The sequence below is a fragment of the Trichechus manatus genome, unplaced genomic scaffold (genome assembly GCF_000243295.1).
Source record: "Trichechus manatus latirostris isolate Lorelei unplaced genomic scaffold, TriManLat1.0 scaffold00065, whole genome shotgun sequence".
Taxonomy (NCBI): Eukaryota; Metazoa; Chordata; class Mammalia; order Sirenia; family Trichechidae; genus Trichechus; species Trichechus manatus.
The window spans coordinates 8,537,747-8,551,262 of NW_004444001.1; the positions used below are offsets into that span (position 1 = coordinate 8,537,747).

The 13,516-nt window shown below is 47.1% G+C and overlaps 1 protein-coding gene across 1 annotated transcript; it reads left to right on the forward strand.

Annotated features, from left to right (window-relative positions):
* Positions 1 to 633: 633 nt before the first annotated feature.
* On the forward strand, positions 634 to 5,782 carry PTCRA (pre T cell antigen receptor alpha). Its single transcript, XM_004379558.1, has 4 exons — positions 634 to 770; positions 3,380 to 3,700; positions 4,862 to 4,906; positions 5,574 to 5,782. The coding sequence occupies exons 1-4, from the start codon at positions 713 to 715 to the stop codon at positions 5,780 to 5,782; spliced, it is 633 nt and encodes a 210-aa protein (XP_004379615.1). The 5' UTR covers positions 634 to 712.
* Positions 5,783 to 13,516: the final 7,734 nt, after the last annotated feature.

Sequence of the window (13,516 nt, forward strand, 5' to 3'; positions counted from 1 at the left end):
TTCCTCCAGTCTCAGTCAGACCATTAAGTCTAACCTCTTATTGTTTTATTAGAGCATACGCCTAGAAGAAATTTCAGAGTCAAAGTAAGAGCTATAGCTGAACTTTTATGGAATCAATGGAAAGGACATTTGTAAAATCTTTATTTAAAAAAGGAGTAACAACAAGGAAATAAGTTTATTTGACATCTTTTTTGGCTATAATAAAGCCAGTCATCGGCAAACAGTTCAAATCCTGACTCTGACAACTGCCAGCTGTGTGGCCTTAGGCAGGTCACTCAACCTCTGTGAGGCTCATTTGCCTCATCGTGAAATGGAACTCACAGTGGTTGGGCAGATCTAATGAAGTGCTGTATGTCAAGCCCCGAACACATTGCCAGGTGCTCTGTGTCCTGTAAATGGTAGTTGGCCTCTGAAAGGACCAGTGAGTGGAAAAAAGCTTTGCAGACTGTGAAGCACTATTCAGAACAAAGGGAGGTATGGTCATCTGGCTCCTAGGGTGGGAGTGGCACCCTGAGTGCCTGGCCCATGAGAGAGGATTGGGTTTGGGGGCTACGGTGGGGATGGGAGGGGCCTTTCACCCGGGAAAACGGCTTTGTGGCAGAGCACCTGAGGTGCAGCTGGGGCTGTGGCCTGGAAAGCAGTCTTGTGGGTACCTCCTCCCCAAGCCCACACCTTGGATCTGCAGCTGGGTCCTGCCTCCTCTGGGTAGGTCATGGCTGAGCCTTGGCTGGTGCTTCTCCTGGCCCTCGGGTGTCCAACCCTGCCCACAGGTGAGCTCCCTCCCTGGGTCCCTTTCTGTCCTCCACTAGTCTGTCCAAGCCCACCTCCTCATTCTAAGACTGCTTGGGTGTAGACGGGAAGCAGGGAGGCAGGACAAGAGCCATTTGGAGCCCTTGGAGGTCCCACTAGAAGCCCATTATCCATTTCCATATTGTACTCGAACCCCAACTACCTTGCTCTGTAGTCCCCAAGTCCTGCTCCCCCAGAGTTCACAGCATTGGTAAGAAAGTCAGTCACCTCTTGGAGGGATAGAGAAATAACAGCAAGGTAGACGGGGGTCCATGTGGGCTGGCGGTTGGGGTAGGCAGCGTTGTGTTGTGCCATATGGACTGATTGTGAGGTCCTGTCCTGCTCCTCCTGCCCAACCTCCTGACCTCAGGGTACTCTATTCCAACAGGGCTCAGGGTGTCTCATGTTCACTCCCAGTGTCCCCTTATCTTCCTCGGCTCTTGGCGACTTTCCAGGGATATTTACCCTAACTTCCAAAAATCGAAACTGGAGCTAAAGGGCTAATATTTTGAGAAGAGAATTCCTACTGTGGTGGAGGAAGGTCTTTGGCCTTTGGGTCAGGGAGTCTCCTTGGTCTAAACCTGACCCAGTCTGTCACAGCATCTCCTTCCATCGGGAGATAAACCACACCCACATGGAACAGGGAAAGCCCATGGCAGGAGGCCTGAGCTCTGGGAAGGAAGCAGCCGGGGTGAGAAGGAGGAATCCTGGAAGGCTTCATGGGGGAGGTGGAGGCTGAACTCAACTTGACAAGTATCTCTATCTGTGTAACTGAAAAGTCTCAGAAGTTTGAGGAGCCCAGAGCTTACTCCCAGCCTTCTCTGTGCTCCCTTTATTTGCAGTGCCTTATTAATATTAATAACAGTAATACTTACCTCTCAGGGCACTTTACATTCATGATCTTTTCACAACAATTTTACTGGGCTGGTGTTATTATCCTCATTATATTGATGGGACAATTGAGACTCAGTAAATTAAGTGGAGGAGTCAGGAGTCGAGCCAGCTCTGTCTGAGGCCACGTCTCAGGCTTGGTTCATTGTAACGTGTGGCAAAATTTTAATCATCCTTCAAAGCAGGGTGGTCTACGTGACTGAGCATGGAATTTGGAGTCACATAGACCTGAGTTCAAATCCTGTCTAGGCTACTTACCAGCTACGTGCTCCTTGGCCAATTATTTGACCCCTAATAAATCTTTCCTGAACAACCCCCCAACTTCCCACAAGATTTTTGGGCATCCTCCCCTACACTCTGCACATTTCTTTAGCCTGGCTGCACTTAATCATAGAGTGAATTTGTTTGTAGGTTTTAACTTTTGAGATTTTACTTAAATGAAAAAATATCCAAATATTCAAAAATAATATTTTGTTACATATTAAATGAGTCATCTTTACTGAAAAGAAGATGATGAGAAAATCAGAACTATCCTAGAAACTATAGGGCAAATATTTCCACTACCCATATGATTTATTTATTTTTAATTATGAAATAAAACAGACCTGAAAATAACACAACAAACACTCATTCACTCTCCAAATGCTAACATTTTGCTATATTTAAATCAGATCTTTCTTTTTTTTTTAAAGAAACAAAAAGTTGTGGGTACCTTTAAAGCTTCCTTTGATCTCATTCCAGATCCTATTTCCTTCCCTTTTTCCCCAGACTAATCACTCTTCTGGGGATGGCACAATGTGGTATTATAATTATTTGTTTGAGGACCTGTCTTTCCCATGGGACTGAGTTCCTTGAGGACAGAGACAACATCTTAATCCCCAGTGCCTGTCACAGAACGGCATTCAGATGGATGGATGGACGGATGGATGGACACGTGGATGGATGGTAAAAAGAACGAATGGAAGAAAGGATGGTTGATGGAAGAGAGAATGGATGAAAGGATAGATAGATGGACAGAGGGAAGGACGGTTAGATGGCTAAATGTGAGGAAAGAGGAATGGATGTGTGAGTGGTAGGATAGATAGATGGATGGTGGAAGGATAGACAGAAGGATAGAAACCCAGAACCATAGCCTAGAAGGAAACGCCGGCCTGGAGGGACACAGACTGATCTAGCCCCCCGACTTAGTTATCTAGTGCTAGTGGATGGCTTTAACAAAGAGAAGTTTATTCTCTTACAGTCCAGTAGGCTAGAAGTCCAAATTCAGGGCACCGGCTCCAGGGGAAGGCTTTCTCTCTCTGTCGGCTCTGGGGGAAGGTCCTTGTCATCAGTCTTCCCTTGGTGTGGGAGCATCTCAGCGCAGGAACCTCGGGTCCAAAGGACGCACTCTGCTCCTGGCACTGGTTTCTTGGTGGTATGAGGTTCCCATGTCTCTCTGCTCGCTTCTCTCTTTTATATCTCAAAAGAGATTGGTTTAAGATACTGTCTAATCTTGTAGACCTCATCAATATAACTGCCACTAATCCATCTCATTACATCATAGTAATAGGATTTACAATGCAGAGGGAAATCACCTCAGATGACAAAATGGTAGACAATCATACAATACTGGGAATCATGACCTAGCCAAACTGACAGATATTTTGGGGGGACACAATTCAATCCATGACATGCCCCATAGGTGTGTACTCTCTTACAGGTGTGGGTAGCACGCCCTTCCCCTCTTTGGCCCCACCGATCACACTATTGGTGGATGGGAAGCAGCAGACGCTGGTAGTCTGCCTGGTCCTCGATGTTGCACCCCCTGGCCTTGACAGCCCCATCTGGTTCTCAGCTGGCAATGGCAGTGCACTGGATGCTTTCACCTACGGCCCTTCCCCAGCAGCAGACGGCACCTGGACTAGCTTGGCCCAGCTCTCCCTGCCCTCCGAGGAGCTGGCAGCCTGGGAACCCTTGGTCTGCCACACAGGGCCTGGGGCTGAGGGCAGCAGCTGGAGCACACAGCCCCTACAGCTGTCAGGTAGGGATGGAGTCTGGGGCCCTGTGGAAGCTCTCTGTCCCTTTTCACACACCTGAAACCAAGATTGGTGGCAGGGAAGGGAGGGCAGGCTCCAAGCCACAGGAGCATAAAGGGTGTCCAAGTGCAAGTCATCCAGGTGAGGTGATGCCTAGGCTCAGAGCAGGGTGGCCTCAGGGCCATGAATCCTGGGATTTACAACTGTGATACCCTGGCTCTCCTGAATGACTTCCAAGAGATAATAACGCCTCCTCCCTCCTAGGGTTGAGATATTTATATATATCTTACCCTATTTATATGACAAGGGCAGTGGTGGTTCAGTGGTAGAAGTCTCCCCTTCCATGCAGGAGTCTCGGGCTTGATTCCCAGCAATGCACCTCCTGCACAGCTACCACCTGTCTGTCAGTGGAGGTTTGTGTGTCGCTATGATGCTGAACATGTTTCAGCAGAATCTTCTAAACTAAGACAGACTAGGAAGAAAGGCCTAGCAATCTACTTCCAAAAATCAGCCAGTGAAAACCTTATGGATCACAACAGTCCGATCCTGTTGTGCATGGGATCACCATGAGTCAGTGGCCAACCCGACAGCAGCTAACAACAACGTATGTGTTATACTTTATAAGAATCAAATAATAATTAAAATAATAAATAGCGATCCGCTATTGAGTGTTTACTCTGTGCCAGGCACTGTTCTAAACACTTTACATTTATGAGATAGGTCATATTATTTCCCCCATTTTACAGATGGGGAAGCTGAGGCACGGGACATGAAGTAACACGTCCAAAGTCAGCTATTATTACTGACCAGATGACTTACTTCCTCTTTCTGGATTACCTCAGTTTTGTCACCTTCCAAATGGGAATATTGGTTGAATAAATACCCTGCCTTCCAAAGAATACTAAGAAAATAGATTCCTTGTCTGAAAGTGCTGAGGCACCTCAGCGCCACTAGGCCACAGAACAGGGATGGTGTGGATGCAGCAAGAGAGATCTGAGCTCTTCAGAGGAACCACAGCAAATGGGCTCAGGGTCCTTGCTGCTGGTTCATTTATCCAACATGGCCTGAACACCTCTGTGCCAGGGCCTGGGCATAGCACTGGGGATGAGGAGCTCTAAGAGCACAGCCCATACCAAAAGACTTACTCCCTTGTCCTTGGCTTACAGGAGAGGCTTCTTCAGCCAGGACCTGCCTCTGGGAAACTTTCAGGGGTGAGTACTGGGGTGGGGGTGGGGCTAAGGGGCTAGGGATCAGGACCCTGGGTCCTGGAGGGTGGAGTATCCAGCTTTGGCCTGACAGGTCCCACCTGTGGGTTGTTGGGTTGTTGGTTTGAGGCACTGGCTAGCCTGGGCCCATGGGTAAGATGGGGGTGGATCCTCTGGCTTCAGCCCAATCCCTGGACCCTGGTTGAGAAGCACAGGTGAGAGCCAAGGGGAGGGTCACTGGAGCTCTCTTTGGGCAGCCCAGATGAGTGGTCTCAGCATTAGAGCCTTGTGTAAACGGGAGACTGGGGTAGTGGCAAGAGCTCTGGACCAGGAGTCATGAAGTCTGGGATCCAGTCCTGCTCTGCTTCCTGACCAAATAGAAAAGTTTGAGCTGGTTGGTTACTCTCCTCTACAACAGATGCTATTACTTACCTGACTTATATCCCTCTGGTTGTCGGGAAATAAAATTAAACGAAGGCTAGAAAGGTATTTGTTATTATTACCAGTAAGAGCTGATGTTAGACACGAGGAAGGACTTTCCCTGGGGCAGGAGGACAAAGGGAGAAGGAAATAGCAAGGGCAAAGGACAAAGCCCCTCTTCTCTGGTGAACATTCCCTCTGGGTGGGGCAGAGATCCAGCCGCGAGGCTCCCAATGCGCGCCTTCTCCCGCAGGGGTGCCGGGCCAGGCCCTGCGGCTGGGGGCGCTGCGGCTGCTGCTCTTCAAACTGTTGCTGTTCGACGTGCTCCTGACCTGCAGCCGGCGCGCGCGGCCCAGGCGGACCCGGCGGGGGCTCCTCGCCCAGAGGGGTTCGGAGCTCCCTACGCCCCCAATAGCCCCGCGAGCAGACCGTCTTCTCCGTCCGCCGCCGCCGCCAGTCTGAGAACTCTCAGCTCCCGAAGATTGGACTTGGCCGCCGTGATGGAACGACGACTGGCAGAGAGCTCCACCCACCCTGCCGGGTTCACACCCTCGGCCCGGTCAGGAGCCCAGGAACCCAATCCGGGAGGAGGGACGTTCATACCGACCGAGCTTGGGCCAGGTTTTCATGATCCAACCTCAGTATTCCTTGCTCAAGTCTTGGAGCATTTGTATGTGGCCCTGCCTCCTACTGTACACTGCCAGCTTCCTGGGGGCTTCCTCTGTCTCCCCCCGCCCCCAGACTGAATGCTTTGAGAGGTAAAAAAGGCTGTGTCTCTCCCATCAGACTGGGAGCCTTTAAGGGTGGTGATCACCTAAGCACTTGGACATTTGAAGTGAAGATAACAGAACGATTAAAGGATAACTTAAATGACATAGGCAAATTAAAAATGTTTGAATTCGCATCTACCTTGGGAGGAGGGAATTTTGCAGATTTAGAGGAGGCAGGGGTGGTGCAAATGGTAAACGCGTTGGGCTGCTAACCAAAAGGTTGGAGGTTTGAGTCCACCCAGAGGCACCTTGGAAGAAAGGCCTGGCGATCTACTTTCAAAAAATAAGCCATTGAAAACCTTATGGCACACAGTTCTACTCTTACACACATGGGGAAGCCATGAGTCGGAATTGACTCAACAGCAACTGGTACTGGGAGAGGAGGCAGAAATCTGGGAAGGCTCCCTTGAAGAAGAGGGCTTCCTGAGGGTGAGAACCTGGAATTATAGAGTGGGTCTGGGGTTAGGGAGGAAGCTGTCCCATCTCTGTCTCCTCTTCCCTCATAGGAAAGTGTTTGGTGAGGCCCCCTCTCTGGCTGCTTAGCCTGACCCAAACTCTGTGAGAGGAGGTCAGGGCAGGGAGCCCAGAGACCTAGGGAAGTGGAGGGCTGGGCTTGATGTGAAGTCTTGTCCAGACTTGACGTAGTGAACAGGGCCAGGATTCCCAGGTAATAGGATCATGTCCAATGCCAAGAGCACAGATGGTAATTTCAAACTTACACGTTATTAATGAATTAAGGGTCATTATTCATTCAACAAATATTCATTGGGTATAAACTCTGAACCAGGTACTGTACTAAAGAGGCTTTTTTTTCTTTTTTTTCCTAAAGAGGGTTCTCGCACTGGTAGAATATGAGTGGAGTATAAACTGTATGCTCCATGTTTCCCCAGTTCCAGCAGCAAATCCAGTCTTTCCTGAAGGTTCCTCTCCCATAATCACCCCAAGAATCCCTGGGTGCTTCCATGTGAATCCAGATGTCGCCACAGGACAGTCTGCTGGATCAATGGCCCTACCTCAATCTTCCTCCCCTCTTGTGAATGTCTAGGCTTCCCCAAGGTGGGGGGGTCGTGGGGGGCTGCATTGGTTTTCTAGGGCTGTTGTGACAAGGTACCACAACATGATGGCCTGAAACAACAGAAATGTATTCTCTCACAGTTCTAGAGGCTAGAAGTCCGAATACAGGATATCGGCAGGGCTACGCTCTCTCCAGAGTCTCTAGGAGAAGATCCTTTCTTGTCTCTTCCAACTCCTGACAGTACCGGGAGTTATGTTGTGGCAGCCTAACTCTAATCTCTGCCGCCATCTTCTCACGGCTGTCTTCCCTGCATCTGTCTCTGTGCCTCTTGTCTTCTTCTAAGGACACCAGTCACATTGGATTAGGACCCACCCTACTCCAATATGACCTCATGTTACATTAATTATATCTGCAAAGATGCTATTTGCAAATAAGGTCATACTCACAGGTAGCAGGGTGTCATGGATTGAATTATGTCTCCCCAAAATATGTGTCAACTTGGCTGGGCCATAATTCTCAGTGATTTGGCAGTTATACAATGATGTCATGATCCCCTGTGATGTGATCTGATGTAATCAGCCAATCAGTTGTAAGGGGATTAGGGTGGGATGTAACACTCTTAATCAGGTCACAGCCCTGTAAGGGGAGTTTTCCTGGGGTGTGGCCTGCATCACCTTTTATTTTACAAGAGATAAAAGGAGAGAGAAACAAGCAAAGAGTAGAGGACCTCAGTACCACCAAGAAAGAAGAGCCAGGAGTGGAGCGCATCCTTTGGACCAAGAGTCTATACACTGAGACTCTCCTAGACCCAGAGGAAGATTGATGCCAAGACACATGGAGATCTCCAAGGAACACTGGGTCCACAGATGATGAAAGAAGACAAGTACTTTTCCCCAGAACCAACAGAGAGAGAAAGCCTTCCCTACTCCGAGAGCTGGCGCCCTGAATTGAGACTTCTAGCCTCTTAAACTGTGAAAGAATAAATTTGTGTTTGTTAAAGCCATCCACTTGTGGTATTTCTGTTATAGCAGCACTAGATAACTAAGACACAGGGGTTAGGATTTGAATATATCTTTTTTTGGGACACAAACCAATCCATAAAAAGGACCATACTCTAGCATCCCCCAGCGCTCAATCGGTGTCAATGATGCCCCTAGCTTCCCTGAGTTTCTGTGCCATCTCAATTGCTTGTTTTGTGAAAACCCTCACTATCTCCTTCACTGCCCATCTCTCACTAGCCTGTAAGGAGATTCTCCCTCTCTTTTTTTGTTTCTTCAAGGAGGGTGTCCCATAGCTTCTGGGGATGAATCTGTCCACCATTATCACAGGGTCCGCTCCTTCTCTGACACGCGGACTGAGGTGGGGGGAGACTGGGTCCAGGAGGTCCCACCACTTTCACCAACCACCATCCCTTCTCAGCTCTTAGCCCAGATGCTGAGCCCAGGCCTCCTGCCAAACTAATTCTTGTCTCAGTAAATGTCCTCTCAGACGCCCTGTCTTGGATTGTGTCCCCCAAAAATATCTGTCAACTTGGCTAAGTCATGATTCCCAGTATTGTATGATTGTGTAATCTGATGTGATTTCCTTATGTGTTGTAAACTCTATCACTATGATGAGGTTATACTGATGACGTCTACAAGATTGGATAGTGTCTTAAACCAATCTCTTTTGAGATATAAAAGAGAGAAGCGAGCAGAGATACATGGGGACCTCATACCAGCAAGAAAGCAGTGCTGGGAGCAAAGCCAGTCCTTTGGACCTAAGGTTCCTGCGCTGAGATGTTCCCAGACCAAGGGAAGACTGATGCATCACAAGGACCTTCCTCCAGAGCTGACAGAGAAAGCCTTCCCCTGGAGCTGACACCTTGAATTTGGACTTGTAACCTACTAGACTGTGAGAGAATAAACTTCTTTGTTAAAGCCATCCACTTATGGTATTTCTGTTAGAGCAACACTAGATGACTAAGACAGGCCCTTTTGGTCATTCCAGAAGCTGGGCTTCCCTCAGATTCTCCCTCCCTCCAGGTCTTGCTCTAGTTCCCCAATTCGGCCCTGCCCCAGACTCTGAATCCCTGCTGTGGCTAGCTTAACATTATTTACCAGGAGGGCTCCTGGGCCTACGTAAATCAAGAACCATGGCTAGGTTCTGAGCCTAGAGAACATGGAGGAACTCAGGAGAGTGTCCTGATCTTGTACAAGGTGGAATTCTACAAACCGCAGTCCCTGCTTATTCAAAGTGTCTTTGTTACCAACACAATTTTTTGACCCAGAAATTAAGGAAAGGAAATGTCAAATCAAAGGACTGGGACCAAATTACTGGTCTGAGTGCTGTGGGGACCATGGTCTCAGGGAACATCTAGCTCAACTGGTATAACATAGTTTATAAAGAAAATGTTCTACATTCTACTTTGGTAGGTAGTATCTGGGGTCTTAAAAGCCTGTGAGCAGCCATCTAAGATACTCCACTGGTCTCACCCCATCTAGAGCAAGGGAGAATGAAGAAAACTAAAGACACAAGGGAAAGATTAGTCCAAAGGACTAATGAACCACAACTACCATGGCCTCCACCAGACTGAGTTCAGCACAACTAGATGGTGCCCGGCTACCACCACCAACTGCTCTGACAGCAATCACAATAGAGAGTCCCAGACAGAGCTGGAGAAAAATGTAGAACAAAATTCTAACTCACCAAAAAAAAAGACCAGACTTACTGGTCTGACAAAGACTGGAGAAACCCTGAGAGTATGGCTCCTGGGCACCCTTTTAGCTCAGTAATGAAGTCACTACTGAGGTTCACCCTTCATCCAAAGATTAGACAGCCCCATAAAACAAAATGAGACTACAGGGGCACACCAGCCAGGGGCAAACACTAGAAGGCAGGAGGGGACAGGAAAGCTGGTAATGAGGAATCCAAGGTCGAGAAGCGAAGAGTGTTGACATGTCGTGGGGTTGTCAACCAATGTCACAAAGCAATGTGTATTAATTGTTTAATGAGAAACTAGTTCTGTAAACCTTCATCTAAAGTACAATAATAAAAAAAAAAATCAGCCATTGAAAATCCTATGGATATTACTTGGTCATAAAGAGAAATGAAGTCATGATATGTGCTCCAACATGGATGAACCTTGAAAACATTGTGCTGAGTGAAATGTTAGACACAAAAGGACAAATACTGTATGATCCAACCTGTACAAAACAGGCAAATGCATAGAGACTAAAGCTTATTAGTGCTTACCAGGTGTGGGAGGGAAGGGGAAAGGGGGAGTCATTTCTTAGAAGGCAGTGAGTTTCTGTTAATGGTAGTAGAATAATTTAGAAAAGGATAATGGTAATGGTTGCACAGCATGAACATAATTAATGCCACTTAATTATACACGTAGAAATGGTTGAATTGGCAAGTGTTTTGTTATAGATATTTTTATCACAATTAAAAAAAACAAAACAGCCCTATGGCGCACAGTTCTACTCTGATACGCATGGGGTGGCCATGAGTAGGAATTGACTCCGTGGCAATTGGAAAGGAAATATAAGGCACTGGGGAACAGGGTTTTGTGAGCAAAACTGTAATTTTCAGACAACTTCCCAGAGCAGTAGTCTTCGTCTGTGTGAATCCACAGAACACTGAGCTGAGGGGCAGCCTGAAGCAGCTCCAAAGAGTCCTTCTCTTTTTTTTTTTTTTTCCTACCAATGCAACATTTAATCAGAAATATATCATTGGGGGACCTCATACCACCAAGAAAGCAGTGCTGGGAGCAGAGCGCGTCCTTTGGACCGGGGTCCCTGTGCAGAGAAGCTCCTAGTCCAGGGGAACACGGAAGAGAAGAAGGCCGACAGAGAGAAAAAGCCTTCCCCTGGAGCTGATGCCCTGAATTTGGACTTTTAGCCTACTTTAACTGTGAGGAAATAAACTCTTCGTTGAAACCAAAAAAAAAAAAAAGAAATATATCATCATTTGGATTTGCCATGTTAGCAATAAAATAAGATTGATTACATAACAAAAGAATCTCTGGGTGGTTTGAAAAAATGACTCAAAGGAAACAAAATAGTCCATCAAACTTTCATGCTTAATATATTCTTATTATTTTCTCTTTTTTTTATTTTTGTTGTTGTTGAGAATATACACAGTGGAATATACACAAATTCAACAATTTTCCACATGTACAATTCAGTGACATTGATTATATTCTTTGAGTTGTGCAACCGTTCTCACTCTCCTTTTCCCAGTTGTTCCTCCCCATTAACATAAACCTACTTCCCTTTAAGTTTCCTATCTAATCTTTCAAGTTGCTATTGTCAGTTTGATCCCATATAGCTAGATCTTAAAAGAGTACAATGCTCAAGGCAAGCATTCTCTTCAATCTCATTAATTCTGACTTCCATTGCCTCAATTCTGCTCCTATGACTTTCTATTGAGTTGTCTAATTCTGAAATTTTATTGTTAATCTTCTGGATTTCTGACTGCTGTCTCTCTATGGATTCTTGCAGCCTGTTAAATTTGTGATTATGCTCTTCTCTAATCTTTTTAATTTCCTCTATTGCGTGTTCTGCATTTTGTTTAATTTCCTTCCTAATTTCTTGAAGAGTTCTGTATATTAATCTTTTGTTATCTCTTGTATTTTGTATTCTGTAATTCCGAGAAATTTTCCTCTTCTGAAAAATTTCTAGATGCTTTATTTTGGGAGCTTACTAAAGCCATCATGGATTGCCTTTTTATGTGATTTGATACCGACTGTTGTCTCCAAGCCATCAATAAGTTATTATATTTATTTATTTTATGTTTGCTTACTGTGTCCTAGCTTCTTGTTTTGTTTTGATATGCTCGTATAGGCTGCTTGTATGAGCTAGTTTGATTACTGGCACCTTTGAAGCTCTAATGTCCTGTCACCAGGTGGTTAGATCTGTTACTAGGTATGTGAGCTCAGGAGTCCACCCACTCCTCCTGTATGGATTCAGCTCAGGTGCCCAGGTAGATAGCCACGAAATGTGTAGTGTAGGCTCTCACTTGCAGTCCTAGACAGGCATGGGTGATTGATGTAGGCACAGGCATCTGGCTGCAGCAGGGGGACACACTCTAAGCAAGGCAGGGGGTGCTGACGGCTAGGAGGAAGGCATGTCCCTGTTCCCTACAGTGCGTAGGTGGGCAGGTTTTGCAGCTGGACTATGAGCACCTAATGCTGTTGCCTGTAAGAACTGGGGGGGCACCTCTTATTCATGGGCCCCTATTGCAGGTGGGTAGGTGGCATGGGTGGAGCCACCAGTCCTCAGGCCCCTGATGTGGGTAGGTGAAGACCCTGCTTAATGGGCGGAGCAGTGTCAAATGTCAAGAACCTGCCACTTCACTGCCAAAACAGTTCACATTAGACTTCAGGTATATACACTGTTGTACTGCGGTAATGAGGGCCTATGCTATTGAGATGGGCCCACACAAGTCTATGCAGGGGGAAAGGCACTCAAAGTCCATGGATCCCTTATGCCTGTGCCTAGGCAAAGGAGCTGTGCCTACCCTGGGTTCCTGGCTTAGGGGAGCCAGCAGTTTATTTTTTCCCATTTGTTAACTTGTTCACTCTCCAATGCAGGGAGAATAGCTCCAGGCATGTGATGGATCCTACTTCTGGCCCAGGGGACTCGGCAATTGCTAAAGCCGGTCTGGGACCCAGCGCACAGGAGGGAGTGGGAAGGTAAATGGGAGTCAGGTTCTTCCCTAAGGGGGGTGCTTTTGATCCACACGATAAGCCATACGCAAGTACTTATCTTTTGCGGATGAGGGCTGCTTCTCACTGGTTCTGGGTGGCCGTGCAGACTTTCTAGCGCTGGGTCTCTCCTGGTGTGGAAAATGCGCCACACGAGCACAGCAGCTTGCCTGCCTCACTTCTCACCCACGAGCTGCTCAGACCTGAAGGGCTCAGGCTCTTGCCAGGTCAGATCTGGCAACTCCTCGCTGCTTCCGAACTGTCTCTCCCTCCCCCTGCCACTCAGTCGGCTCCTCAACTCTGCCTTTGATGTTCAGGACTCCCAGATTGCCATATATAATCGAATCACTGGTTTTTTTGGGTCTTTGTTGTAAGAGGGTCCACCGGAAGCGTCTGACTACTCCTCCATCTTGGCCTTGCCTCAAGGCAGGCATTCTGTACTAGTTAACCTAAACTATTGTCTGGTTTTAGGAAGACTTCAGGGAATATTTTTGGTTTAAGGTTTAAAGATGATTTCAGAGCTTCATCTAGTCTCATAGCTCCAGAAATTCTGGGCTCCATGAAGGAGTCCTCCTCTTGATGACCCAGCAGATTGGGGTTTTATTGAGCATCTCCTTGTGCCAGGCACCCCACAGTTGCTTGGGAGGTGGAAGGGAAAAGCAGTCTTTTATTTGCCAAGTTCCTGCCTCTCAGGGAGCTCAAAATCCAATATATAAGTAGCA

Bases quoted from the DNA above. Each gene is read 5' to 3' on its own strand.
- PTCRA (XM_004379558.1), top strand. From the start codon at position 713: ATGGCTGAGCCTTGGCTGGTGCTTCTCCTGGCCCTCGGGTGTCCAACC. The intron at 771-3,379 runs GTGAGCTCCCTC...ACTCTCTTACAG, and splicing joins GTGTCCAACCCTGCCCACAG to GTGTGGGTAGCACGCCCTTC. The intron at 4,907-5,573 runs GTGAGTACTGGG...CTTCTCCCGCAG, and splicing joins CCTCTGGGAAACTTTCAGGG to GGGTGCCGGGCCAGGCCCTG.